Source organism: Stegodyphus dumicola, chromosome X2 (genome assembly GCF_044657685.1).
Source record: "Stegodyphus dumicola isolate Sdum_Otavi_A_Nest chromosome X2, ASM4465768v1".
Lineage (NCBI taxonomy): Eukaryota > Metazoa > Arthropoda > Arachnida > Araneae > Eresidae > Stegodyphus > Stegodyphus dumicola.
The window spans coordinates 59,234,797-59,261,624 of NC_140781.1; the positions used below are offsets into that span (position 1 = coordinate 59,234,797).

Genomic DNA, 26,828 nt, shown 5'->3' on the forward strand with positions numbered 1-26,828 from the left:
GCCTTCGTAGGGTAAGTGGTTAATACGTCCGGCTAGAAAATAAGAAAATACATAGCTCGACTTTTCCTGTTTCGAAACTATCCTAATAGCTCTGCAGTGACCGCTACTAAAAGTTGTGTTGACAATAATTCACCACCATCTAAGTTTCCGGGATTGGGTCTCATGGCTTGGAAAGAATTTTCATCTTACCCCGCTGCGTGCTGTCGTGATGTAACTGGTCCGACGACCCGAAGTTGAAATCCCGGCGAGAGCATTTTCCGATTTTTCGTGTTTCCTGCTCTGAAAAGCCTTGCAACCCTACAAACTGAGATGCTTAATTTATAAGTATCAGTATTCATAATACAAAATGAAGAATTTATACTCTCGCTACCACGGCTATTCTAAATATATGCATACAAAAATTTTTAAAAAAATCTCTTCAATCCATTTTTCGATACAATAGCACTCTTTCAAGCAATCAGACTTTAAGCTTTACATAAAATAAGAAATATTTTAAGATGAATGAAAATGGCTTAGCCATGTCTGTGTATGTAAGTAAATAGTAATTATCATAATCCCGGGAAAGGTGTCTGGGTATTTTTCTTTTACAAGGGTGCGGCTGTCTGCTACGCTTGAGTGTATGCAGTAATGAAACTTTTCGTGAACGTTCCCTTCTCCTTGCATCTCCGTATATCCTGTTTAACTATGACTTCTTTCACTTAAGAGCAGAATTTATAGGGCAGAATTCTCTCATCTGTACCAAGTGCTTACTAATAGAAAATCATAAAATGAAGTTTACGCTTGTAAAATTAACAAATATTGTAGAATTTATAAATATTTTAACGTCAATAAATTTATTATGATTAACCACATGTTTTACTATATCAGTTGCATTGTTTTCATTACATAGAAGATGTTATTTAGTTCATGTATTATTTTTGAAGCTTTATTATTTATTTCATTGTTATTACTTCAAAGTCATTTATATACGAAAAGAAAGGAAATTGTACGAAACGGTCATTTATATTGTACTTAAGAACGGAGGGCAGATTTTAGAGCATGAATTGTACAGAGTGGTCGTAAATTATTCAACGCTTCGTCCATAGCGCATTTATAACACTCATTTATAGTGTATTTTAAAGTAATCATATTTAACGGCTATCAAAAACGGCATATCATTTCATCTTCATATAATATTTTATCAACGGTGTATCAAATGTACAACGACTTATCATTTAAAAATGGCGTATCAAATTATATCAATAAAGAAAGTGGTATGGTAGAGCAAAACAGACTATCATTCTTCATATGATTGTGTACATGTAAGTCTTCTATAGTAAGGCATGAATTCTCTTTCAACCAACAAATTTCAGTGGATTGGATTGGATTATTTAATTTATGGCAAAGCACACGAGGGCTATCTGCCTAAAGGGAGGGATGCCTTCGTGGAGGACTTTCTAAGGGAACTGGCTCGTATACACGTTACACATTAAATTTAAGTGGTATCATCTTTCTAGAATCCAGCTCTGAACGTAAAAAATAGGCAGTTCCAATTAAATAATGTTATTAGCTAATAAGTCAATTAACTTCCGCTGATAAATCACAACCAAATAATTGCAATGGATATCAAAAGAGATCTATGAATGATGGCATGTGAACAGGCATATTAAAACATAACGAGTTAAAGTTAAGATATCTTGAAATAATTTAGAAAAGATACAGCTAGCAGTCGCAGTGAATATATATTAAAACATAACGAGTTAAAGTTGAAGATATTCTGAGATGATTTAGAAAAAAATGCAGCTAGCAGTCGCAGCGAATATATATTAAAACATAACGAAAATTTGAAGAAATTCTCTGATTTAGAAAAAGATATAGCTAGCAGTCTGAGTGAATATATAAAAACATAAAGAGTTAAAGTTGAAGATGTTTTAAGATGATTTATAAAAAGATACAGCTAGTTTCTTCAGTTTCTTTTCTAGTTACTATCCATAATTGTACCTGATATACATTAAAAAAGCAGTAAAAGCTATTTATTTTTGTACATTGCTAGCGTATGTTTAAATGTAATGTTTTCAGTGATTGAAATATAAACGTATAAAATCATGTTGCCATCACAGATAATTTTTGAGTTAGAAATAAGTTAATTATTATTGGAGGTGTTAATGCAACAACAAATCAGAGTAATAATCATAAATTTGTTGGACTAAATTTGAAGGTTTAAATATCGAAACTTCTTCTTCAGCTAGAGAAGGTCAAATGATGAAAGAGAAGCGTGTGCTCAGGTAAAAATGAGAGTAGTTATGTAGTCAATGAGTCAAATAGTGACAAGTTGTCAACATGCATTTATATCTAATGTACTTTAAAGTGTAAGAATTACGAAAACTGTGACTGTAAAATTGATAATGATTTTTCTTCATTGAGGACGCTAATCTCCCAAGGTATGTAGAATTTGAAATCAAATTCCTAGTAAGAAAATTTTAAAAAGGATAGTAATACATTTTAGCAAAATATTTTAAAACTTTTTATTATAGTAGAAAATCCCATGCCAAATACTAAAAGACTAAAGCGGCAGGAATTGATATAACGCAAGAAAGTATTTATATTAACATGTATTAAACATTTTATTATTTTAAGCAAACAAAACAAACAAAAAAAAACTTAATTTGATGTAGACTTTGAATATTCCTATCAATTTCGAGAGCAAATCAGACAGTTCTGTAGAAAAAATACTTTTGCAAAATGAGAGAATCAACGATCGGTTTTACGAAGATAATCGGAAAGGACAAAGCAAACATGAACGCAGCATCATTTGTTCAGGAAAATGGTAAGGAAACGTGAAAATCTATGCTTTTGAAAGCGTTAGGAAGTACTGAGTTGAATTTAATGTCATTAACTAAACATTTTTATGAATGTGAATGTCGTCAACAAAATCCAATTTACTAGTTGAAGAAGGTGTATGGATAATTTTTGCAGAACCAAAGTCAAAACTATTATTAAGTGTCCAACTATGATTAGGTATCGAGGATTAGTTTACTTTTCCTTTTGAAACGCAAGATTCGTGTTTCTTGTTTTTATCTGTTAACTACAGCCACAGACTGTATCAAAATCACTGAAGACTTAATACACAGTCTTGGAGATAAAATCTCGTAAGAAAACTGTCCGTTTAATTTTATTCGTTATTTATCATATTATTTTATTCTTGATTGCGGCTTTAATCAGTATTAAGATTAAGACACAATAACACGCCGAAAAAATACTAATTCAGAAGTCAAACAACAAAAATCAGCGTTATATTTTCAAATTTTCACAGGACTAGTTTCGATGGTTTTACCGGTTTTTTTCGCTTTTGCAGCTGAGGATGATGGTTCGGTAAAACCATCGAAACAGTTCTGTGAAAATTTGAAAATATAACGCTGATTTTTGTTGTTTGTCTTCTGAATCAGTATTAAGATGTTTTATTTCACTAATTTAAACACAGAAATAAATTTTATGCACTCATCTTTAACAGTTATAAATGCATCACACGTAAATGGAGGAAACAAAGATGTCAGAAGTGTATAAAATGTATAGCCGTTTCTAATACATAAAAGTGAAATAAAATTTTAACTTACGATCTTGATATCAGTCTTGTTGCTTCCTCGGCAAGTAAAGCAATTCTAGAATAATTCTTGGCTATAGCTTTAACTCTTGTTGTTGCGGAAGCGTAATATTCTGGTGTTCCTGGTTTTTGAACCGCTCCTGTTAAAGAAATTTTAGGATAACAATTTTCTGTCGATTATTCTTAACTTTAGATATGTACATTGATACAATATCCGTAGCAGAAAAATATTCTTATAGCTAATACTAATAATTTTGTGAAATTTTTATGTTTATTAACCAGTTATCTTATAGCTTTCCCTTTGCTATCACTTCTTTCCTCCTACAGGGATACAAATTAGTTAATGAAAATGAGAATAGAATTCTTGAGTTTAAGAGAGAACTTTTGACACGAGCGTTAGCCATCGCGATGATATTTTCTCTCACCTCCTGATTAGGTTTCGTTGTGATTAATTATGGCAAAGCACTTGAGGGCTAACTGCCTATAGGGAGGGAAGTCCTAGTGGAGGAATTTCTAAGGGAAACTGTTCTGTATACATGTTGCACATGGGGAAAACAAAAAACCGACCATGCAGCCAGCGTTAGAAGATTACAACAAAGGCTTTAAGTCACCTGTCTTCATGAAGCTAGATTCAAATTTTAAAACTGTTAGTAACTTGATGCTCTGAAACCTAAGTTACTCTTCTCAAATGAGCGCAGTTAAAAAAGAGCTAAAACTATAAGCTTTAGGACTAGATATACATTTTATGCAGTAAATTCAGGAACTATGAGCTAGAAACGAGCATTTAATTAATGTTAGGGATAAATACTGAAAATGTGAGCGTAAGAACACGTTATACTACTGTTATAACTTCTATGATTTTACTATTTTTCCGCTACATGTAAAATATTTATTAATAAAAACGGCATTTTAAAAGTATTAAGTGCTGTTAATAATCTCGTAAATTGCACTCAATTCAATAAGAAGTTTAACGAAAACTATGGAAATTAACACAGTAATGACAGGAATACCAACAAGAGCTTAGCTATAATTATTATACTAACTAGTTGTTATTTACTATTATATTCTATTATTAATTTTGCTTCATGTTCTGGACTTAAATAACTACCTAAAATAGCCACCGAAAATGGGGAGAACACATTCATAATTCATTAGTTATAAAGATATTTGTCATTCCTGTCGTTGAACTTTTCAGAAACTTTCAGAACAGAACTTTCAGAACTTTCAGAAACTTTTCAGAACTTTCAGAAACTAATTGCCATTTCTACTATTTATTTCTTCTAAGTTAAGAATAATATAATAAACTTCGCGATTTAATTACTTTTTAAGTTCTTAAAAAAGTGTTGTTTGTGTTTCTAAAAACCAAATTTGCAATAAAATTTTCTCATAGAATGGAGTCACTTTCGAAGCCATTTTCATCTAAGGTGTACCCGAGGTTAACAACCGAAGACTCGACTCCTACGATAAACAAAAAACGAGAAAATGGGTGTAAAGCGGAATTGGGCGCTCTGGATTTCAAGAGAAGTGAGATCCTGATTGCAAGAGATTCACTTTAGAAGTGAGGTCAACAAAGCCAAAGAAATACCTTCCTAAATATTTCATTATTACATTCTTAGGTGGGAAACCCATTTTTTTCTAATGCATACCCTAGAAAAGAATTACTTAACAACATTAATTTGAGACGAAAATATTTGAAGACACAGAAATATTTCATTTACAGTTTGTATTAATGTATAGTATTCATAGTATTTAATGGTTAGATTAGTTTTTTTTAAACGAAAAAATGAATCTTAGAAAAGTTAAGAAAATAATTTCATAATCCTTGACAGTTTTCTTAATATTTAGCTCTTAGTCACCATAATAACTCACTTTTAATGCATTATGGTTTCGGGGACATTGGATAAAAATAAGAATTTAATTTTTTGTTAAATAACTATTAGTTTTATAAAATAATAAATTTATTCATCATTTACTACAGCATAAGATGCTAACAGCATAAAACGTAAAATCCATATTTGTCAACAAAATTCAGAGAAAGCAATTTAGTTTCTGTTAAAGAAATGCACAGCTATTATAAGGTATTTTCTCCCTCCTTTCTGCATGCCTTTTCATGGTGTAACGGTTACCACACTCGGCGCGTTTTCGAAAGATTCAGGATCGAATCCCGGCGAGGGCAATGTACATTTTTCAAGGCTCCCGCTTCAAAATGGCCTAATGACTCTACATTATCACCTCTTTTTTAGCTGTAACAATATCTTAAATTTATAAAACAGAAGCAGCATTTACTCCTATACAACACTTGTTACGTTATAACATAATAATAAATATAAATTTAAAAACATTTAAAGATGAATGCAAAATTTGTCGCATTTGAAGTGTTCATATTAAATGCTTATAATATTGAAGATTTTAGACAAAATACTCGAGGCGTATAGGTGTTCTTTTGCATAGTTCACGTATCTAAGAAACAGATTTTGTGTTTTAGAATTTCTGCTCTAAGTTTTCTGAATATGTAACTCCGGATGCTTTAGGTATTTTTCTTTTATTTTCATGTCTTTAATATTACGTCTAAAATAACGCATAAATTAGTAAATTGTATGTTTAACTTATCTGAATTTTGACGCTATGTTCATAGGCAAACTCGTAATGGAGTATGGTATATCTGAGTCAGATTTAACTGGCAAAATTTTGCTGTAACCATTTAAATCTAAATTTCCTTTGATATTTTCTAATTATGTATTTATTTCTGCCACCACTGTTATCATGTGTTTCATTCTTATTCTTCGACACTTGGCCAGTTTCTACATCTAAGAGATCAGTCTCAAAGATTTTGCTTCCAAAAATCGTGATGAGGTTTTTCCTCTAAAGCATTTCTAAAAAGATCCTCAGTTTCATTGTTTTCACTGTCACATTTCTGCATTCATTTTGAAACAGTGGTTTCAAAATCAGAACCAGTATATCCTTTTTCGAAAATTTGGAAAAGGCAGTCATGTGTACAGATATGAAAGAAATAAGAAAGCACCACATTCAGGTATTACAGAGAGCTACAAAAAGTTTATAGGAAATACTTTGAAGGCTACAAGATTCGAGCATTTAAGCTATGGAAAACTTAAAAGATTGTTTATAAAACTGAAAAGAAATAGGGAAAATTCTTCTTTTGCATGAATTTTTTAGAAAATATGAAAACGTCATGGTTCGTGAGATCACACTGCCATGGTTATTAAGAGTTAATTTCAAAGTAACTCGCAGTTTCACTCAAAATACGTTATTTATAAACTTTAATAATTAAATTTAAAAAAATAAAATAGAACTTTTTTTGTAAGTGCATTTAAATTCTTTAAGATCCAAAGTCAGTTTCCAATTGATCCGAAGATGTTTGTACTTTTTGCTAGTATGTGTCAAGACTGATACATCTGAACGTAGGAACAAAAATTAATGATTCCCGATAAACTCTGATAGTAAAGCTTACTTCAACAATAGAAGCAAACATTAGCAAGCATAATGTAAATGACGAATATATAAAAATAATCTCATGCGTCTAGAACAAGGTTTCTTAAACTATGATACTTGGACCACTATTGGTACATTACATCATTTTTGGGTGTAAAAATTTTACATAAAAGATATAAATTAATGCTTACAATAAATATAAAATGGCGCCTTTTTATACATTTTTATATTTATCTTTCTTACTCAGATACATGCACATTTTCCGTCAGATGCACCCTTAAATTAGCATCTATGGCGGCGACTACGTCTACTACTTATGCCTCTGAAGTTAAACAAACAGCAGATTTTTCCAAACATTTAGCTTAACGAATCGTAACCTAACTCTAGTTCGCCTTTTCCCTTACCTCGCACACTTAGATATCTAAATGCTACGTACAAACCTAAACAAACTGGTTCACATCAGCTATTAAAACAGTGTCCATATGACTAAATACTGTTTTAGATCAAACTCTGAAGACAGTGAATTTTGTTAAACGCCCGGCTCTTAATTCACGACTGTTTATAATTTTGTGCAATAAAATGGGTAATCAACCACAATAAGCTTGCTTTATGTAATGAAGTGCGGTTATTTCCAAGGGAAAAGTTTTAATCAGGCTCTTTGAATTGCATTCAGAGGCCCAAGCATTCTTCACAGAATCCAAATTTGAAATCTAGCATTATTCTTCTGATAAACTCTGGCTATCACATTTAGCGTATTTGTCCGATATTTTTGAAAAAGTGTACGAACTGAATTATAACTTACAAGAGTCCAATATAACTGTCTTTACTGTAAATAACAAAATAAATGCAACTATGAAAAACTAGAATACATGATTAAGACGTGAAAAGCAAGATAGTTGCATCATTACCAACGTTAGAAGAGTTTCTCCAGTAACATAACCCAGTAACATAGGTAGTTCTCTAAATTAGAGATGCTTTCGGATGCTTTGTTACCTAATGTTTCAGTTCAAGAAAGGGATCAGATTTTAGATATTTCATGTGAGAGAAATCTCATGTGAGAGAAATCTCATGAATGAGTTCAAGAAGATAACATTTTTGTAAAAAAAAAGTTTATGAGATGAATATAAGTGTATTTCTGACAAAGCGATGACATTTTAATGCTGAAAAGCTTTAAAATATACATCTTTTTGAAACTGGATTTTCAACTATGCTTTTAATTAAAAATAAATATAGGGCATGCCTGAAACCTGAACCTGATTTATGCATGAAGTTGACGAAGATAAAGCTCGACATATCGAAATTGGTTACAATGAAACAGGTTCATTCGTCGCAATAATTATCATCAATAATAAATGTTAATAGATACTACTCTGTATCCTTAGACACTATTTACATTTTATTATAATGTAAAAGCTTTATTTGCAAATATAACTGAATAATATTAATTTAATTTATTCTTATTATTATCAACACTTCATTTATGATGCACTGATTTTTAATCGGAAAATCCTTCTATATGGTAGATATATTGTTTTATTTTTTATGTAGTACAAAATCCAAAATGCATGAGAACTTCTGCATTAGGATATGTTACATCTTTCAGCTCATACCTTTTTAAAGAAAACTATTTAACTCTTGGTATAAAGGACGGAATATTTGTACATAAATGGTATGATTAAGTGTAACGGAATCATACATAAAACCGCATTTCGAAGTTTCTTGCAAATCATACCAAGTATGTAAACATTTATTCACACAAATTATTAATAATTTCATTTTAAAATAACATATGGCTGATTATTTTTTACCGAAAATGATAAAGTACCGAGATATATATGATATTTTCCGAGAAAATAGCTTGGATTCCTGCGATGATAATATACAGTGGCATAGAATACCTGCACTTGAAGATTAATAAATAGTAATTTTGTGGTAAGCGAAATGATTAAAGTATTTGTAATTTCTGGATATAAAACTGCCAAACAAAAAACATTTTTTTATAACTGGTTATTGTTGTTGTGGTTATTAAATTTGAATAAATCAACAATTAAAAATTTTACACAGTGTTAATGTCTTTTCCTTATCTCAAAAGATGCTTTTATATCTGTTATCTTGGATTACGGATCAGAATAATTATAGAAAATAATCTTTCCTTAACCCGTGCTGTTATTCTCAAGATGCTGTTAGATTCTTTCTGATTGAAATTAATATCAAATAAAGATTGATATTGTCAATTCAATCAATGTGCATCTCTTTGAATCATTATTCTAAATATTTAGGGTTTTTAATGTAGCTTTTTAAAATAAAATCTTTAGTTGACCTGTTTCAATAGATAACCCTTGTGTGCGTTATTATACACCAGGGGTTCTCAACCAGGGAAGAATTTTTTTCCTGGGGGAATTTCGTAATTTCAGGAAGGGAATATGATCAGTTTTCGTTTACCTGTTAAGGTTTTTAATTTAGGAATATAAAAAGTACTTTTATTCAAGTTTGGGCATTTATCAAAGCTTTCTATACCTTTTCTTGTTTAATTTGCAAAATACATAAAAAAATAATCTAAATTTAAATGTATTTTTCGAGTTTGGGAAAGGACGAGGGGAATGATAGTCTAGCAGTGGTGAAGGGGTGCATGGGGGATAAAAAAGGCTCAGAAACACTGCTCTAAACTAATAGTGAAACTAAGAAAAATAATTTTATTTTCAGTACAAGTGAATAATTGCTCAAGGTATAACTTTCAGGATGGTAATCTGCGACTAAGTATCGATACGCTGTTAAGCATTTACTATAATGGAAAATATTGGTAAGTCTAATAAACAAGGACAGAGCTCCCCGGATTCAGTTTATTACAACCAGACTTGTTACATAACGTTTTCATATTATTCATGTGTAACATGCATATAAGCCAGTTTTCCGTATAATATCCTCTACGTAGTCATCCCTTCTAAGACAAACAGCCCTTACGAGATTCGCCATAATCCGTTAAACAAATAACCAAAAAATTATTCTGATAAACATTTAATTATTTTAAATTATTGTCAAGGAAATAATGTTTTCCTCTCCGGTTAATTTGGGCAAAAGTACATGCAATATTTGTCTCACTTTCTGGAGAGAGGGAGTGAATCTAGTTAGTTGAAATACTTGAAATAGAAAATGAAACTTAAGTAGCTAAAATAGTTGTTAGTTGAAATAGAAGATGTTGAAAGTATTACTAAGATATGCATGTATGTGCTTAAGATAAAAATGTTGCAAAATTATAAAATTCTGCTAGATTTTAACATTTCTCATATGAATATCGTTATGCAGTCAAGAAACTATTACGAACTGAAAAAAAATTGTTAACGTTTAGTTGAAATTTTTATACTCAGCAAGTAAATGTGTAAAATTACGCATGATGTTCCGACAGGCAAGTGATAGAGGAAAAGAAAGTTAGAAATATTTTGTAACAGATAAAAAATAAAGTGGATAAGACGGATGAACACTGATAGCTCTACCCGATTTTAAATTACGAGAATGGACTAGCTGCAGGGACGTTATAATGTTCCCAATGAATACAACCCAGTTTTCCTTGAAAAATATTTCAAGAAAGTATCCATTCCCTTCAAGCAGGAAGACCTTATATACTATGCCACAATGCAATAAACCTCAGTTTCTCAGGCAGACAGGCTTCGCGAGCCTTATATATATATATTCAACTAAAAAACAAACAGACTTCATATATCTGTGCAAATAAAATGGGGCTTTATTTCGAATACATGGAATTCAAAACACAGTCAAATCAGTCAACTTTTCAAGAAAGGTAAGAATAAATGGAAAAGAATGAAATTTAAAGAATGGGAGTGGAAAATTATAAAAACTTTCAAAAGTATTCATATAAACTGCAATAGCAACCATTCGTATAAATTGCAATAGCACCTAAATATTTTGTTCGAATATTATCTCAATTGGTTGAAAATGAGGATCTTAATTTTACAATAATATCAAAATAAAATAAGTTTTCTTACTATTCATGCCATCAATGTTGCCATAAGTTATATAATAAAGTTGAAGATGCAATTTAAAACTTCAGATATTTGTGCCTTATGCTTTCTCAAATGGGCTTTGAATCTAATAGCACGAGAATTTAGCTTAGCTGGTAGTTACATTAAGCATTTTAGTTTTTACTGATTAAATTTCATTAAAACATTTAATTTACTTTAATTAATTTATGGTAAAACACGCATGTATCTATTTGCTTAAGAGAAGGGATGAATTCATGAGGACTTTAAGTGAAACTGTTTCGTATTTATATTAAAAAAAATAAAAAAAAATAAAAAAACGAAGAACGCTCTTTGCTGCCAATCAGCTCAACCAGTCAGGAAGAGAACGAAGGGCGAATACTTATGGTGTTAACTGATTGGATCTTTTTAAAAGATATCTTCAGTTTGGAACAGGATGAGTCGAACTCCAAACGCTCAACGAAAAACTGAGTTTCGCAAAATTAATAAGAGCTAAATGCCTCGAGGTTGAGTAACGTAAGCTCAATTCGTTTAGGACTGGATTCATTTTATCTGGGATCGAAGAACCAGTTTTTAAAATGTTTTTGCCCTAAAATTTATGAATTATTGTAAGAATAACATATAAAATTGACAAAGTAAAATGAGTAAAACCGAATTATTTGCTGCATGGATAGCGTTAACGGTACTGAAGAAAGATAGATCTAAAGTCAGCATAATTAAAAGCAATTGAACTGATCAGCAAAGAAAAAGTAACTTAATTATTTTTCAGGGAAAGTACTAATTTTAATTAGAAAGATTTTAATATTTTCTTACTTTTAGTATGTTATTAAAACGCCTAATTTATGGAAAAAGTAGACACGGTTGACGAATATTATTACTAAAGAATAAACTTTCTGACATGGAAAATATCCCTTTCCTGTAGAACTGATTAGTGAGCTATTATTATTTAGGCTCAAAACGTTCATTAGTTGTTAAGGCACAAGCCAATGCTAAGGATGAAAATAATCATATTGGTGTATAAATGCGGAAGAATAATGCACTAATATGGCTAATGATTTACTGAAGGCAAAATGTGCTAGGTAAATGAAAACCGGACATATAAACTAGATCCCGTTTGAGTAACCTTTGGACGGATTACGTCTTCGTGATGCAACCGTAGTAAAAACAAAGCGTGTGGGTGTGAGGCAGAGTCACTAGCACTGACGATTTCTAGGTCAGGGACAAAGTATGTCTTCCCAGCGGCATCCCTAAGAAAAGCCTGCTATGCTCACCTGCCACTTACAAAAAGCAAGTTCCAACCTCAATCCCCCAGATTCCGGTTGTGTCCTCACGTCCAGACTATGTACTATAATTTGATCAGGTTTCAAACTTTGACAGCTGTAGAAATTTTTAGTTATTTTCTGAAACACGTAATCTTGTCTCTTCTTATTTCAGTTCTCTGTATGCTTACCTTCTACAATGAGAATTATCTTCTAATAAGAATTAGGAAGAATCTTCTAATAAACGATCGTACAGTATTTTTCCATCAAATTTAATATATTAGAAGAACATTAATTAATTTTATTTTTCAGTAAAAGTCTATTTCAAATTTAAGTATTAATTCGTTTTGAAGCTTGCTCCCCAAGAAATAAATTCATTAAAATGTATGTATAATTTCTTTTCCTTAGCAGGCACTTGTCCTTTCAGGCATTAAGATTCATCAATTAAAAATATTCAAAAAAAAAAAAAAAACCTGAAGTAATTTAATGAAAGTTTTAAAATGATGATCGTTATCCTAATAAATCTCGTTTAAGCAAATCTTAATAAAAAGTTAAACATAAACAAATGGTTTTTAATTGGGCTATATGAGAATATTCGAGTACTATAGATATTCTTCATAAAGGATTTTCTAAGAGAAACGTTGCGTTAAATCTGCACATACAATCGTAAGATCTTTAAAGGTATCCGCTATAAGAACAGTAGGACAAATATCTTTTCATTGCTTTTTGCTTACAATGGTCTAAGTTTCCCCATTTAAACTTCGACATTTTCCTTCATGTTTGCATGTTAAATACGCAGTAAACGTTTCACAAGCCGAGTTGAAAATTTTAGTCATTTACTGGCTACATCTTAAGTTTGAGAGTAGTTGAAATTATCATTTTATTCATAAAAGAAAAATTTGCGTGCTAGAAAGGCTCACGTAAAGTCATTTATAACAAAAACATACGCTGTTTGTGCAATTGTTGAGAAAGTGTTCTAGTGACTTTCATTCTAAGAACCACTGAAATGAATCGGAGCAAAACAGACCAAATATAAGTTATTTTATGACCCTTGGTAGAATGGAAATTTTCGTTTTTTTTCCCGTAGAATATGCAAGGATTCTGAAGCTACGTTCTTTAAGTATTATGTTAATTATTTTCTAATTATTAATGTCTTTTTCTTTAATTCTTGGAACTGAAGATATTTTCTTACAAACGTAAGAATAAAATTAAATATATTTTCTCATGATTAGCTGAAAAATAGCCTTAATATGTTTTTCAACCATAAACAGCTGTTAACATACAAACAAAATTGACAGTTCTTTTTATTTTTCCCGCTACAAATAATTTTCCTTAAACATAAATCAATTTCAAATTGAAATAAATCACTGAGTCGCATTATGTGCTAAAATCGAAATAATGGTTTGTATGAAATTATTATCTTGCTGTAAGTTAGATTGAAATTAAACGTACAAATAGTTTTCTTATACTTCCTTACTACTGAAAGTGGCAACCGTGTACTGAAAAATTTATCAGAGCTATAATCTTACTCTCATTTGCAAACTTCATAATTTTATAGCAATTATCTTAATTATTACAATATTTCGTAGCTTTATCGTCCTTACTGGTCGAAACTACAAAGCGATATTTAACGAAATTAGGCCAAGTAATAGCTATATAAATAAATCTAACATTTTAATTGCTTTTACTATGCTAAGGTTTTTATCTTCAAATGAATAACTTGCAATTCCATCTGCTGTTAAAACTCATCGTCTGGCAAATATCGCTCTAAAATGTTATTTAATTCTGTAAATTTCACACCTCTAGATATAATAAAAGGAAGAGTCTGTCTGTGTATGTGTGTATTTTGTAAAATTCACCACCTCTACATATAATAAAAGGAAGAGTCTGTCTGTGCATGTGTGTGTTCTGTAAATTTCACCATCTCTACGTATAATAAAAGGAAAAGTATGTCTGTGTATGTGTGTGTTCTGTAAATTTCACCATCTCTACATATAATAAAAGGAAGAGTCTGTCTGTGTATGTGTGTGTTCTGTAAATTTCACCATCTCTACATACAATAAAAGGAAGAGTCTGTCTGTGTGTCTTTCGTTCGTGCTGCGCGTAAGCTAATAGACGCAGGGCTATGAAATTTGGTACATAGGTGCATCTAGACAAGAGCCACTGCACCTCAAAAGGATGTTTTTCAAAATTCAAATAAGATTTTTTTATTTTATGTTTTTTGATAAAATCGTATCAGACATAATGGGCATACCAGCAACAATGGCACGCAGCCATTTTGTTGCTGATATCAGCACTGTTGTCTCTCGGAAAAATGAGAACTAAAGTTAGCGTTTTAAGAGTTTTTAATTAATATAACTGATTTTAGCTAATTTTGCTATTTATTTTTCGGGAAAAAGTCGACGTCGACATCTTCCAGGACGCTGAAAAGAATTGTAGAAAGTTTGGTGACGATAGCTATAGTAGTGACTGAGTTATTAGCGAACAAACACACAGACTTCCTTTATACCATTTGAATTCTTAAGATTTTGCAAAGGGGAAGTTGATTAATTTATTTATTAGGATAATTAACATTTGTATTAAGGAATATTGCTTATTTCACTGTATTTTTATAAATCGTTTTAATTATATATAGTTTTAATTATATAAAAGGTTTTGCATGACTTTTTTAGGAAACAAATTTCTTAACTTCCTTTATACCATTTGAATTCTTAAAATTTTGCAACGGGAAGTTGGTTAATTAATTTATTAGGATAGTTAATATTTGTATTAAGGGATATTTCTTATTTCATTTAAATATTTTTATAACATATAATATATTTTTATTGAAATTTGTGGGTTTTTTTAATAAAGTTGTTTTGCAGAGTAAAATTCTGTGCAGTTTTTAAATTTCATGTTTGGTGTTCCCTTTAGGCATTTTTCTGGTGCATTTAAAAACCAGATGAAGGCTGGCCGCATAGCGGCCAGTATGTAATATACGTTTAAATTTTTGTGAAAGTTGAATCTTTTCATCACTCTATTGACTCATATTAATCTTCATCGCGTGCTACTCAAAATCATTCGTGAATGGAAACGTATTCGATGTAGCAAATGTTTCTGTTATTTAGCTAAAAGCTGGGGATGTCTCAGCCATATTCAGTTTTTAGCAAAAACAAATCTAATGAGTTCACAGCCATCAACATCGGAGAAAGACAATCCACAGCAAAAATATGTTCACAGCAAAATAATTATTTTAAGCTCAGACGATGAGTACGATTTTTAAACAACAATTCATTTTTGTAATTTAAATAATTATATACACTGTTTTCTTAAACCCGTCTGCACTACGCAGCTACTATCTGTAAAGAACGCCCACAAGGAACTTTTTGTACCCGCCAAGAAAAAAAAACATACTCATCTGACTTGCTTTTTTTTTTTTTTTTTTTTTTTTTTTTTTTTTTTTGCCGTGGTCTAAAAACGAACTCGCAATATGAAGGAAATGAGCCTGTATTTTAATTTTGCTGCTGAATAAAGATTTATCATCTTATAATAGAAAAGGCGAAGAGAAAAAAAATGTGCGGGACGGGAACGCACTCGGCTGATTTTACATGGTCAAAAGGAAAACCTCAATGTGAAAGAGCATGCAAATTTTTCCCTATCTGCATGCGGTGCGCTTATCGCCATTATATAAAAGTGCATTCTTGAGCATTAAATTGTATGCAATTTATTGTACCGCTTTAGACATTATTATTAATATTTAACGATATTTTTACCTGAAACATTGTGCATAGTGAATTTTTTTATTAATTTCATAAATTGATTTATTTTGTTTATTTTATTGCTCATTTTTGCCCAAAGTTTTGATTATTTTGAAAAATAAAACAATACAGTAATTCGTCAACCTTCGTTTAATCTTTATTTATACTATTTATTTATTATTTAATATCTTTTAATTTTATCTCAAAGTCTCAAAATATATATAAGCAACTTCAAAAGTGGGTTTATTCTCTACTTTCTAATTCTACCCACCTCATCCCCATGCAATTTATACCATAGCGAGTTTCATGCATTCCCTTATTCGATTCATTAGAACTTACTAGTTACTTCAGATTCTCAGTACTTAACATGCAGCTTTAATAGAAAAATTCCAACACTTACCGCTTCTATATATACTGGGCTCCGTACTTTCCAGCCTTACACGTATCGTTTCTGCAGCTTGATTTACAAATTGTTTCATATCTTCCGGAGATATCCTCGGGATGAGGACTTTAGGACCTTCGGGTATTGGATCAATTTCTTTTGCAGGTTTTATATGTTGTGTAAATCTACCTGACTGTCTCTTATGCAGCCTCAACCCTCTCGTAACTCTAGACACTATCCTCTGAGTTTTTCTGCCAATGATTGGAACTTCTACCATTTCCGTGGAGGATAGAAGAACTTGAAGCCAAAGCTCTAAGAGTACATTCAGAAGAATCAACTGAAACCTGTAATAAAATTGGAAATTGTGTTATATACGAAATTTATGAATATATTAGTTATATTTATGTACATATAAATGACTGGGGGATTGAATACAAAGCAAGGTCAAGAAGGTTATCAGCCTAAGGGGAAGAGATGCATCCTTAAAGAAATTTCTAAGGGAAATTGTCGACCTACTAGTGTTCAGTGGCTTTATCCACTCGGCCATATAATACAGCTGTACATACATATACATTTGAGAGGAAAATTAAGAGAATTGGCACATTTGCATATTATGTGGAATTTATAGAAAACTAATGGACAGAATTTAATGAAATTTGGTATGAATATACATTTATAACAGACAAAGAGATGTACCATTCAAAAGTCATATTATGTGCGCATAATTTTCAGTAAAACTCATAGTCCACGGATGTAGAAAACCCACATTATGATATAGAACTGAAAATGCGTCTTATATGGGGTACAGTCCCTTCTCATAGTTAGATACTTTTCGCAGCGTGACGGCATATTGGACAGGATGCATTTGAGGAGTCCGTACGACAGTCGAGCCCACTTCTGTAGCAAGTCGATTTTCAGCTCTGGGATGGTTCTCGGAAGGGGATGGTGAAATGAAATTGCCCCCCAAGAGCATTCCAGAAATGCTGTATGGGGTTCAGATCAACAGATCTGGCTGGCCAATCCATGCGGCGAATATTCTCACTTTCCAGGTAATCGTTGAGCAGCTGAGTCCTGTGGGGAGGAGGGTTGTCGTCCATTAACAGAAGCCCAGGACCAACTTCGCCTCTGAAAATTTTAATAGCTCTCAGATATCCTCTCTAAATTTCAAAGCAGTCAAGCACATGCAGAGGTATGCGGCTCGCCAACACAACGCCTGCCCAAACCAGCACGTCCAGCATCGCAATAATATCTTTCCATGATAAGGGAGGGATAGTATTGTGTTCCAGGATCTCTCCATATACAGATACGACAAGAATCAGTGTCCAGGTTGAATGTCGACTCATCTGTAAAAAGCACAGCGCTTCACTGAAGTCTGGTCGAAGACGCATGCTGTCTGCACGCGCTCTTTTGTGTGCTGCGATGAGCGAGACACAAACAGCGGATATTCTGCCGATGTTTTAGCCCTATCTCATGAAGCTTTCGTACAACTGTTGTCCGTTAAACTTGCGTTTCATTGGCAGCATACAAGCTCATGTAAAAGCTCTAAATCTGTAGCTATCATGTGTCGCCGCGCTGAAGATTCCAAATAGCTACCCTTATTCGTTATTATGGATCTTGTTCGACCTTGTCGACGTCTTCTAGATATGAATTCAGTGTTTTAAAACTGTTTCCACAAACTGCACTTAATGTACTGTGCATTACATTGAGCTCTGTAGACGATATGCACTTGTGATTTGCCTACTTCCAATCTACCGACAATTCTCCATCTCATTCTGTCATCGATATATTCATAGCTACTCATTTTAAAGGTACTCAGCTCTTGCGAGAAACAAGGCGGATAGCGTGAAGTTGTATGTACACTCAAATCGCCGAAATCCCCTCGTGCGCTTACGTCACCTCCACAATTACCAGCTCCGCAGACACGTACGTGTAAGTTTAAGTACTCGACTCTGAATATTTGCCTAAATCTTCTGCGGCATAATTAGTATCTTTGGTTCAAAAATTTCTTAAAAATAGATATAATTTGCAAATTCTCCTAATTTTACGCACGAGTATGTATCTATCTATCTATCTATCTATCTATATATATATATATATATATATGTGTGTGTGTGTGTGTAAGATATAAATGTAAATCAAAATTATAAGATACAAAATATGTAAATAAAAATTATAAGATAAAATATGTAAATCAAAATTATAAGATAAAAATATGTAAATCAAAATTATAAGATAAAAAATATGTAAATCAAAAATATGTGAAGCAAAATTATAATTTAAATTAGCAATAGTCCTTAATTCCTCCTCTCTATTCTAAAAATCGATTTCTAAAAAGAATCTGTCTCGTGTGGCTTGAGTAACGCTGATAACGTAGCTCATTCGGAACCTAAACCCAAAATTTCGTAAACTGAAACCTTCCTCTTAATAAACAATCTAAACCAAAACCTTCTGTTGGTGAGCTTCCATATTGGATAACTGCGCGCTTTAGCTTCAGCTCTCTTGCACCCAAGAAGTTACTTCATTCGCTAACGTGTCGCTTAAACTCTGCTGGCTATTTTCCATGGTTCTAAGCTGTATAAAATTGTGGCTGTTAAAATTTTAAGCTGTATAAAATTGTGGGGTGTATAGAGCAAGCACTATGATGATGCGCAACTAAAAATAATATGTGTCCTAAGAATTAGTTATCAAGGAATAAAATTATGTGTGGAATTTACGGCTACGTCTGTCTTCGAGTGTCATCTTTCTAACTACGCAGTAAAGCCTCTCCAACCTATGTAACGCAGAGAACCATCACCATAGTTGCAGCATTCTCCAAGTCTTTCTATTACATATATAAAATTATTAAATTAAAAGGAAAAGTCGGGACTAAATAATATATTATAAAAAATATAAAATATTGAAAAAATAAATATCTCATTCTATCATCATATAATAGAATACGATAGAATCATGTGTCATCTGTCATCATCATATGATAGAAAATAAATAAAAAATATGTAAATCAAAATTCTAACTGTACGCTTTTAAAATGTCATATTTTCTCTTACTGTCCTAAAAATTGTAAATGTTTATAATAACTCTTTCTACACGCATCATTTTAAAATCAGTCTCTCTCACATAATTCTTACGTAACTCTAATGATGAACATACTTAGATAGTACTTCAGACAATAATAAGTTCAATTTATAGATCGAAACTTAAATTTAATCTATAAAATTAAAGCTTAACAAAAACCAAAATCATTCTCAACAGGGATTTCATCTTGGACAAGTCGCATTCTTATTGCCTTGTCTTCTCATTCTTGTAGCCTTATGTTATCACTGGCTTCTATTTCGTCATTTGAACTTCTGCAGATGAAGAAGACGGTTCTATATTTAAACCTTCGAAATTAGTCCTGCAAATTTATGAATATTACGCTGATTCTCGTTGCTCCTACTCCTACAATAATCGCTATTTGAACTCAAAAGTCGCTTTCTCTTTCTCTCTTCTTTGCAGTCAGTTTGGACTTCGAGTATATTTTTTAAATCTAAAAGGTATCTATGTATTCTTCGGAAACGTGCGTGCTTTTTGCGCAAAATTATTTGCGGCTACATATGTCAAAGATGAAAAAATTGGATCCGGTATCGATGATAGTTATATTCAATCGACTATATTTATGCATCAATAAATAGTTTAGTTTTATTCGCATGAAAATTTTGTTTCAATATACTGATTAAGTCGTTTAACAGCCAGAGTCGTCTATCAGTGGATGAGACCGCTGAACACTTGTAATTCGACCTGGTTCGACGGTTCACATCCTGGCGAACGCCCTGGCAACTTGGGGTTAACGCGGTTTTCCTTTTGTCTAACGTAAATACTACGATGTAATTTTCTTTAGAAAGCTATCCAACTCTTCTCTAAGCCACTCTCTTTGCTTAAACCATTCCCTAACCAACCAATCATATCAATAATTGCTTGACTCTTCTGACGTTAAGAATTTTTAAATTATAGAGAGTGCATTATTTATCTTCAGGTTACCATTAATCCCGGCATTACTTAATTTTTTTCTGTTTTTCCATTTAATAATGACAGGACTGCATGCAAATTAGTATTAGGTTACTATTATTGCTGTCTCCAACCTGTATCTTAGCACACAGCTGACGCACGTTTAAAACTGGCGATTGCTTTCCAAAAATGAACAGTTCTATTTGTGACCTGATGACCGTTAAGTACAACAGCAAATAGTATAGGCGAGAAAAGAATAAAGAATAAAACACCTTCAAAAAGCAAGAAAAGAATGAAATACCTTCATCACTGCCCAGACAGCAAATATTGACTTAAGATGCGATCGGCTATGAAATGTCCTCATGTTAATAGTGTTTTGCAAGCATTTGGAAATTTGGCTTAGATCAAAGGTCACCCTTAACCTTGGTTAACCTTTTAATTCCCCTTCCTCTTTTCGTCAAAACAGAACTAACGGTGTATGCGTTTTTTAATATGCCAGTGTAGCATCCGGTTCTGCGGATTTTTCGCCAATAAGAAATGCTTTTTAGCAATTGCTGCCGGCAACCACTACCATTTTCATATAGACTTTAGGTTGTAGAGACATTAGGATAATTCGAGGTCGGATAGATGAAAAATGAACAAACGCCTTCGCCGGGAATCGAACCACGGACCTCTGAAATACCGGTTCAGCGTGCAGAACCACTACACCACGAAGGCATGCTAGGAAGGCGGGAAAAACACCTTATAAGGTAAATGTAACAATGATTTTGCACACATTTTTTTTCCCAAAGTGAAGAAAAATGTAATTTCTCCCTGCAGAAGGTCTTTAAGAAATCTTAAAAGTTTTGAAGACAGTAAAACAGTTCATCAAGCAAATTACGAAAATAATGCAAGAAATCAAGAATGCCAAATACTTTGCCGAAGATATTCATTGTATTTTTCTGTGCAGTAGAAGTGATTACGCTTTTAGCAGAGCAAGATGGCTTAAAAGACTTCATATTCGCAGTTCGTGCGTTCTTATCCAGCTCCTGCAGTTTTATGAGACCTACTAAATTTACACCGGAAAATTAGTTTTCTGGATTTCTTACTTTTTGAATGTATATCAGTGCATATATATGCATGGAAAATATTACTCTTTTAGTTTCAGTCAAAAAAAAATATTAGAACTATCCCAGGCCTGCTCTGTAGATTGATAAGACAACAGTCTCTTAATTTTTTGTCCTTCTTTCTTTTGCTTAGTGCATTTGCCACCTTCTCAATGTACCGCCTTTTCATGTGATTCCGTGTTTCTGGACTTACCACATTTGCATGGGATTTCTCGCCTTTTCGGCAGCACGATATGCTTTATATTTTGTACATCAAAGAGCTTTTAGCATTTCTTCCCAAGATGATCCGTGTAGAGCGTAAAAGGCTGGCTTCAGGTTAGTAAAGGTCAATAGCGGTAAAATAATGGTAACACGCCTTTTTCTCTTTGCGGATCACAGATAGTGAAGATGATTATTTTAAAGCTTTTTCGTCATCAAGATCTTTCAACTGAAAACAGGATGATAGCTAACAGATATAATTTGCCTCCGCTATTAAAATGGCCAAATAAATTTCTTTTTCAGCGATTCCTCTTTTGACAATGATCTGTTTTGAAAATATGTTATTCAGTTTATAAACCATCGTACCAATGAATTTCAGATAATTTACTTTACTTTCTTAGAGCTGAAATTTCCTTCTCACAGAAAGAGGCACATATGGGAAGCTTACAAAGCTCATAACATGAAATTTTATAAATTTAATAATTAATCCAAATTTAATCCCCTTAATTTGGATCTTCCTTGTTTGTTTTAAAGCAATGAATCGCACGCTTTTATTAAAACAAACACCATACCCTCTTTTCTTAACGAGGAGTTCTGTGTGAAGACTGCGGTCGGAAAAGCTAGCGAAGCAGTTACTTCAGACCTACAGTCTAATAACTATGCTTAATTTTATCACGTTTAGAGGCTCATTAGCGGCAGAGCGGTAAAGTCGCTTAACACTAGTAGTTCGATCTGAAATCGAATCCCTATAAATGGGCTGGCTGTATGGGCGTTTTCCTGGGTTTTCTCATAGGTAACGTGAATACGGGGCAGTTTCCTTTAAAATGTCTTCCATAAAAGCATCCCTCTCCTTAGACAGACAGAACTCGTGGGGTTTTCTGTAATCAAATTACTTAAAACAAACTAAATTATGACGTTTGTGCTATTCGTGTGAAAGCGACGGAGTGTTAAAAACATCAAGAGGAAAACTACGTATTTTGCTACGTGTTATGAACTTTGATTTCAGTTTGAATACAAAGAAGCACGAGAAAAAGAAAAATCTCTGCCTACAGGAAGGAATGCTTTGCTGGAAGACTTGTAGAGATATTAGGTATTTTTTGGAAGCAGGAGACTTGAAAAATAAGCAACATCTTCGCCCGGAATCGAACCACAGACCTTTGGAATACGCGCCCAGAGTGCAGACCACCACACCACGAAGGCATGCTAAGAAGGCGGGAGAAATACCATATATACTACCCCTTTTAGTGAGCGACTGCGGTTTTAGGGGACCCAATCGCAAAATCCTGGGTGTGGAGAATCAGCATCCAACACCCTTTTAATTCGGGCGCCATTGTAAAGTCATTAGGTTATTTCGGAGCAGGAGAGATGAAAAATGAGCAAAACCTTCGCCAGGAATCGAACCACGGACCTTTTGGAATACGCGCTCAGCGTGCAGACCACCGCACCACGAAGGCATGCCAAGAAGGAGGGAGAAGGACCTTAGACTTCTTAAGGGAAACATGTTGGTATTCGCTTTATTATGTTCATCTAAAAGTATAAGAAACGTAGCTCTCCTTTCCATCAGCTGTTCATATTTGACAGATAGAATCGCAGAAAATTGAATGCTTTTTTTTAAATAATTTTTCAAATCAAATAAACATAGCCAGTAAAATTATTTTAGCATTTGCTATTTTATTCTTGGAAATGTTAAACCATTTCATCATCATAACGCGAAAAAATGTCTATATGTTTTCACCATATTAAGTTATAAAATTTATGTGAGTTATTTTTTAATTTTGGAATATGGTGATAGTTTAAAATTCAGCATTTGTACAAGCTGCAAATTGCAAGAGTTGTGTCTAAAAGTACCTTTACGCAGAGAAACGTTAGTGGAGAATTAAAAATTTCCTTCTAACAGGGACAAAAAAATGGAATATATATTTCCTATTTTCCAAAACAACAATACTTTAATTGCACAGCTAATAAACTACAGTTGCGCTCTTTGGGCAGGTTATAAGATAAAAATTAGCCCGTTGGCTACTAAGAATCTCAATGGATCTTCACAGAATCATTTCTGTCTGGAATGTGCACAGCGGCGCCAGTTAGTGAAGAAAAAAAAAAAAAGATACTCAACTAGTAGTAAACAAAAATGTTTTCAAACTTGCTTGGTTCAAGACCTAGGTCAGTGTTCCTCAGACCATGGGAGTAGCTTCATACTACCAGATTCGCTGAATATTTGTTGGCTGGATTAATAACTACTCTTATTTTTGGTGTTGATTATACAGCTACTAATGCTGCTACTAACGCTGCCCTTAGAAATAATTATAATAATTAACTCATAAATAAGCTGTCTCAATATCACTGCGTTTCATACCGTAAGAGTTTTCCCTCGCACATACTTAAGAAACAGAGGTAACAATTCAAAAATAATTGAAAAAGCTGTCTATAACAGAAGCTCTTAAATTTATGAGTTCAAGCCCCCCCCCTTTGTTTAATGCGCACTTTCCTGGATGCCTAATTATTAATCACCAGTCTTATTTTATCATATTATTCCAAATAAAATAAAATAGCACACAAAATATAAGACCGAAAAGTCTGGTGGACATCTGACTATAAATGCTTGGCTCCCCACGGGTGCACCCACCACAGCTTAAGAATAACTTTTCCATGACAACCAGGATCGTACGTTTCAATGCTGAATGATAATAAACATATCCTTTCCGTCCCCTTGAGTAAAGATGAAAGATCAGAGCCCTTGAAACTAGTCGAGAAAGGACTTTACTTAAAATGAAAAAAATGATATGAATCTTTAGAAAAATAATATTTGAAAGTAACCATGAGCAGTATATGTCCCATACTATAGGACACACGACAAATCCTTCATAACGTTAATTTTAATTACATTAAAATAAAAATTCTGTCGAATTTGCTGTGTTTCCTATAGTATGGGACATATGCCGTTTATTATAAACATTTCGTCTTTTTTAAAACATTTTATGATACTCTCAAAATTTGGTACTAAATTTTAGTCCATTTTTGTATAAAAACAGTAAAAAACACAAAAGAAGATTAAAATATTTGACATAATTCATAGTATAGGACATAGGCTGCTCCCATGTTAGATACCAAGTTTTTAATGAATAAATGCATTGTTTCATTTCAAAATGGCGAAAGCGTATATACTGAAGTGCTAGACATATTGCTAAAGAGCTGGCTGAACTTCGTACTTGCTTCCGCAGCATATATGCTAAAACTGGAAAGATACAGAGACGGATGATAGAGATATTGAAGTGCTTATAAAAAAGCGAAAGTCTAATGGCAAGTTCTTAACGTAGTAATTCTTCAATCATTGAACAGTTTAATCGTGATCATTTGCTTGGTATAATAAAAATTAATATCAAGTAAATATTTTCTTATTATAAGTATATTCTTTCCCATCTTAACACTTCCACTGTAACATGAGCTAAATGATATATTTTTTAAACATGCCGATGCCTCAACTTAAGAGGGTATGTTTCTAGGTCTTTACTATATGGAGAGGAAAATTTTGTCAACTTCGTTTTACTGTTACCACTTCATTAATTTTTCTTCTCTATTCGCTATTAAAATGCTTCGATTTAATATAATAATGAGGCGGAAAACCACGTCTTTTATCCTATACCCTCCAAATAAACTTGACGAGAGGAAAATAAAAAATATTTTACATAAAGATACCTGCAGACTGGAGTGTTTTTTTTTTTTTTTTTTTCGGTTGTCCGAAGAGAAAATACTCATTAGAACAAAATGTGCAGAAATCTAATTAGGCATCGCGTAGTTTAAAAATACTAAATACAATAAGAAAGAAAGTTTCTCTTAATTAAAAATGACATTGAAGGATTTAAGAATAAACTCTCGCACCCTTCGGAGACACTCGTCCAAATAAGTGCTTAAGGTTGCATTGTAAGTTAATAATATTATTGCTGTTAATAACTTCAATTAAATATTGACCAATACAACATTTGCTCTGGTGACCTTAAATTAAATAAAATCAATATTTAAAAAGCTACTATTAATTACAATCAGTATCTATTTTCAAATATTGGTTACTTTTCGAAACTTTCTCTAATAATCAATTAAAAATTTAATTAAAGATCGTAGAGTCAATAGGATATTTTGAAGCAGGAGACGTGAAAAATGAGGAATGCCCTTGCCGGGACTCGAACCTCTCGAATACTCGCCGAGTGTGCTACCGTTACACCACGAAGGCGTGGAGAAAGGAAGGAGCAAATGCCTTATAAGACAGCGAAAAGATCACATTTTTCGATGACTGAAGACTGTTTCTTTTTAAAACAATTTAAATAACTCACAGAAAATCAAACAGTTCTAAAAATATAATAATGAATACTTTAATCAATCAACGTATTGAAATAAAGATTATATTGACCATACCTAAAACTTTTTGTGAACTGTTTTATTTTCTGCTCTTAATGACAGCAATTTATTTCCTAAATTTGTAAATATAATATAACTCTATGTTGTTTACATTAAAAATTGATTCGTTATAAACTCAAAATAGTCAGTGAAAACTAAAACAACAACCAAAAAAAAAAAAATTGAATGTCTATCAGTGCATGTATGTGCATGGAAAATTTTACCCTTTTACTTTCAACAAAGAAATGGTACTCCAAGCCTTTTTTTGTAGACCGATAGGATGGAAGTCTCTGGACGTTTTGTCCTTCCTCCTTTTCCTTAGTGTTTTTGCGTAATTTAAATATCCCACAGTAACAAAATGTAATACAGAACACAGTATTTTACATTACGACAAAACTCAGAACAATTTTATATCATATTATAGGTGAAGAACGTCGTAATCAAATTAAGGAAACATGTAAATGCGTACTGTCTGTGCATCATAAAATCTTGCGGCGAGCCGAAAGTTCTCTCGAAGGGTTAGTGGTAGGGAAGAGGAGTCGAATCCGCCCACCGGGAAGCTCTCCTTCAAAGTTATATCGGAACAGAACATAAAGTCGGATTATCACCTGAATGGTGCTCAACACTCTGGCCAACGACAGACGCAATCTTGTACTGCTTGCCACGATAATAATTTGTGGGCTTTTTCTGATTGCATCAGACAAGGAAGATTAGTAACAACAACAAGTTACAAGTAACAACAACACTA

The 26,828-nt window shown here is 32.6% G+C and overlaps 1 protein-coding gene across 2 annotated transcripts in view; it reads right to left on the bottom strand.

Annotated features, from left to right (window-relative positions):
* Positions 1–26,828, bottom strand: part of LOC118185710 (uncharacterized) — a 141,078-nt gene that overhangs the window by 97,903 nt on the left and 16,347 nt on the right. For both annotated transcript variants that reach the window (XM_085809756.1, XM_035355605.2), the window contains exons 2-3: positions 16,422–16,747; positions 3,594–3,720 (exon numbers count right to left, since the gene is read on the bottom strand). In XM_085809756.1, the coding sequence (XP_085665882.1) occupies positions 3,594–3,720; positions 16,422–16,747 (453 nt within the window). The remainder of the gene's footprint in view (positions 1–3,593; positions 3,721–16,421; positions 16,748–26,828) is intronic.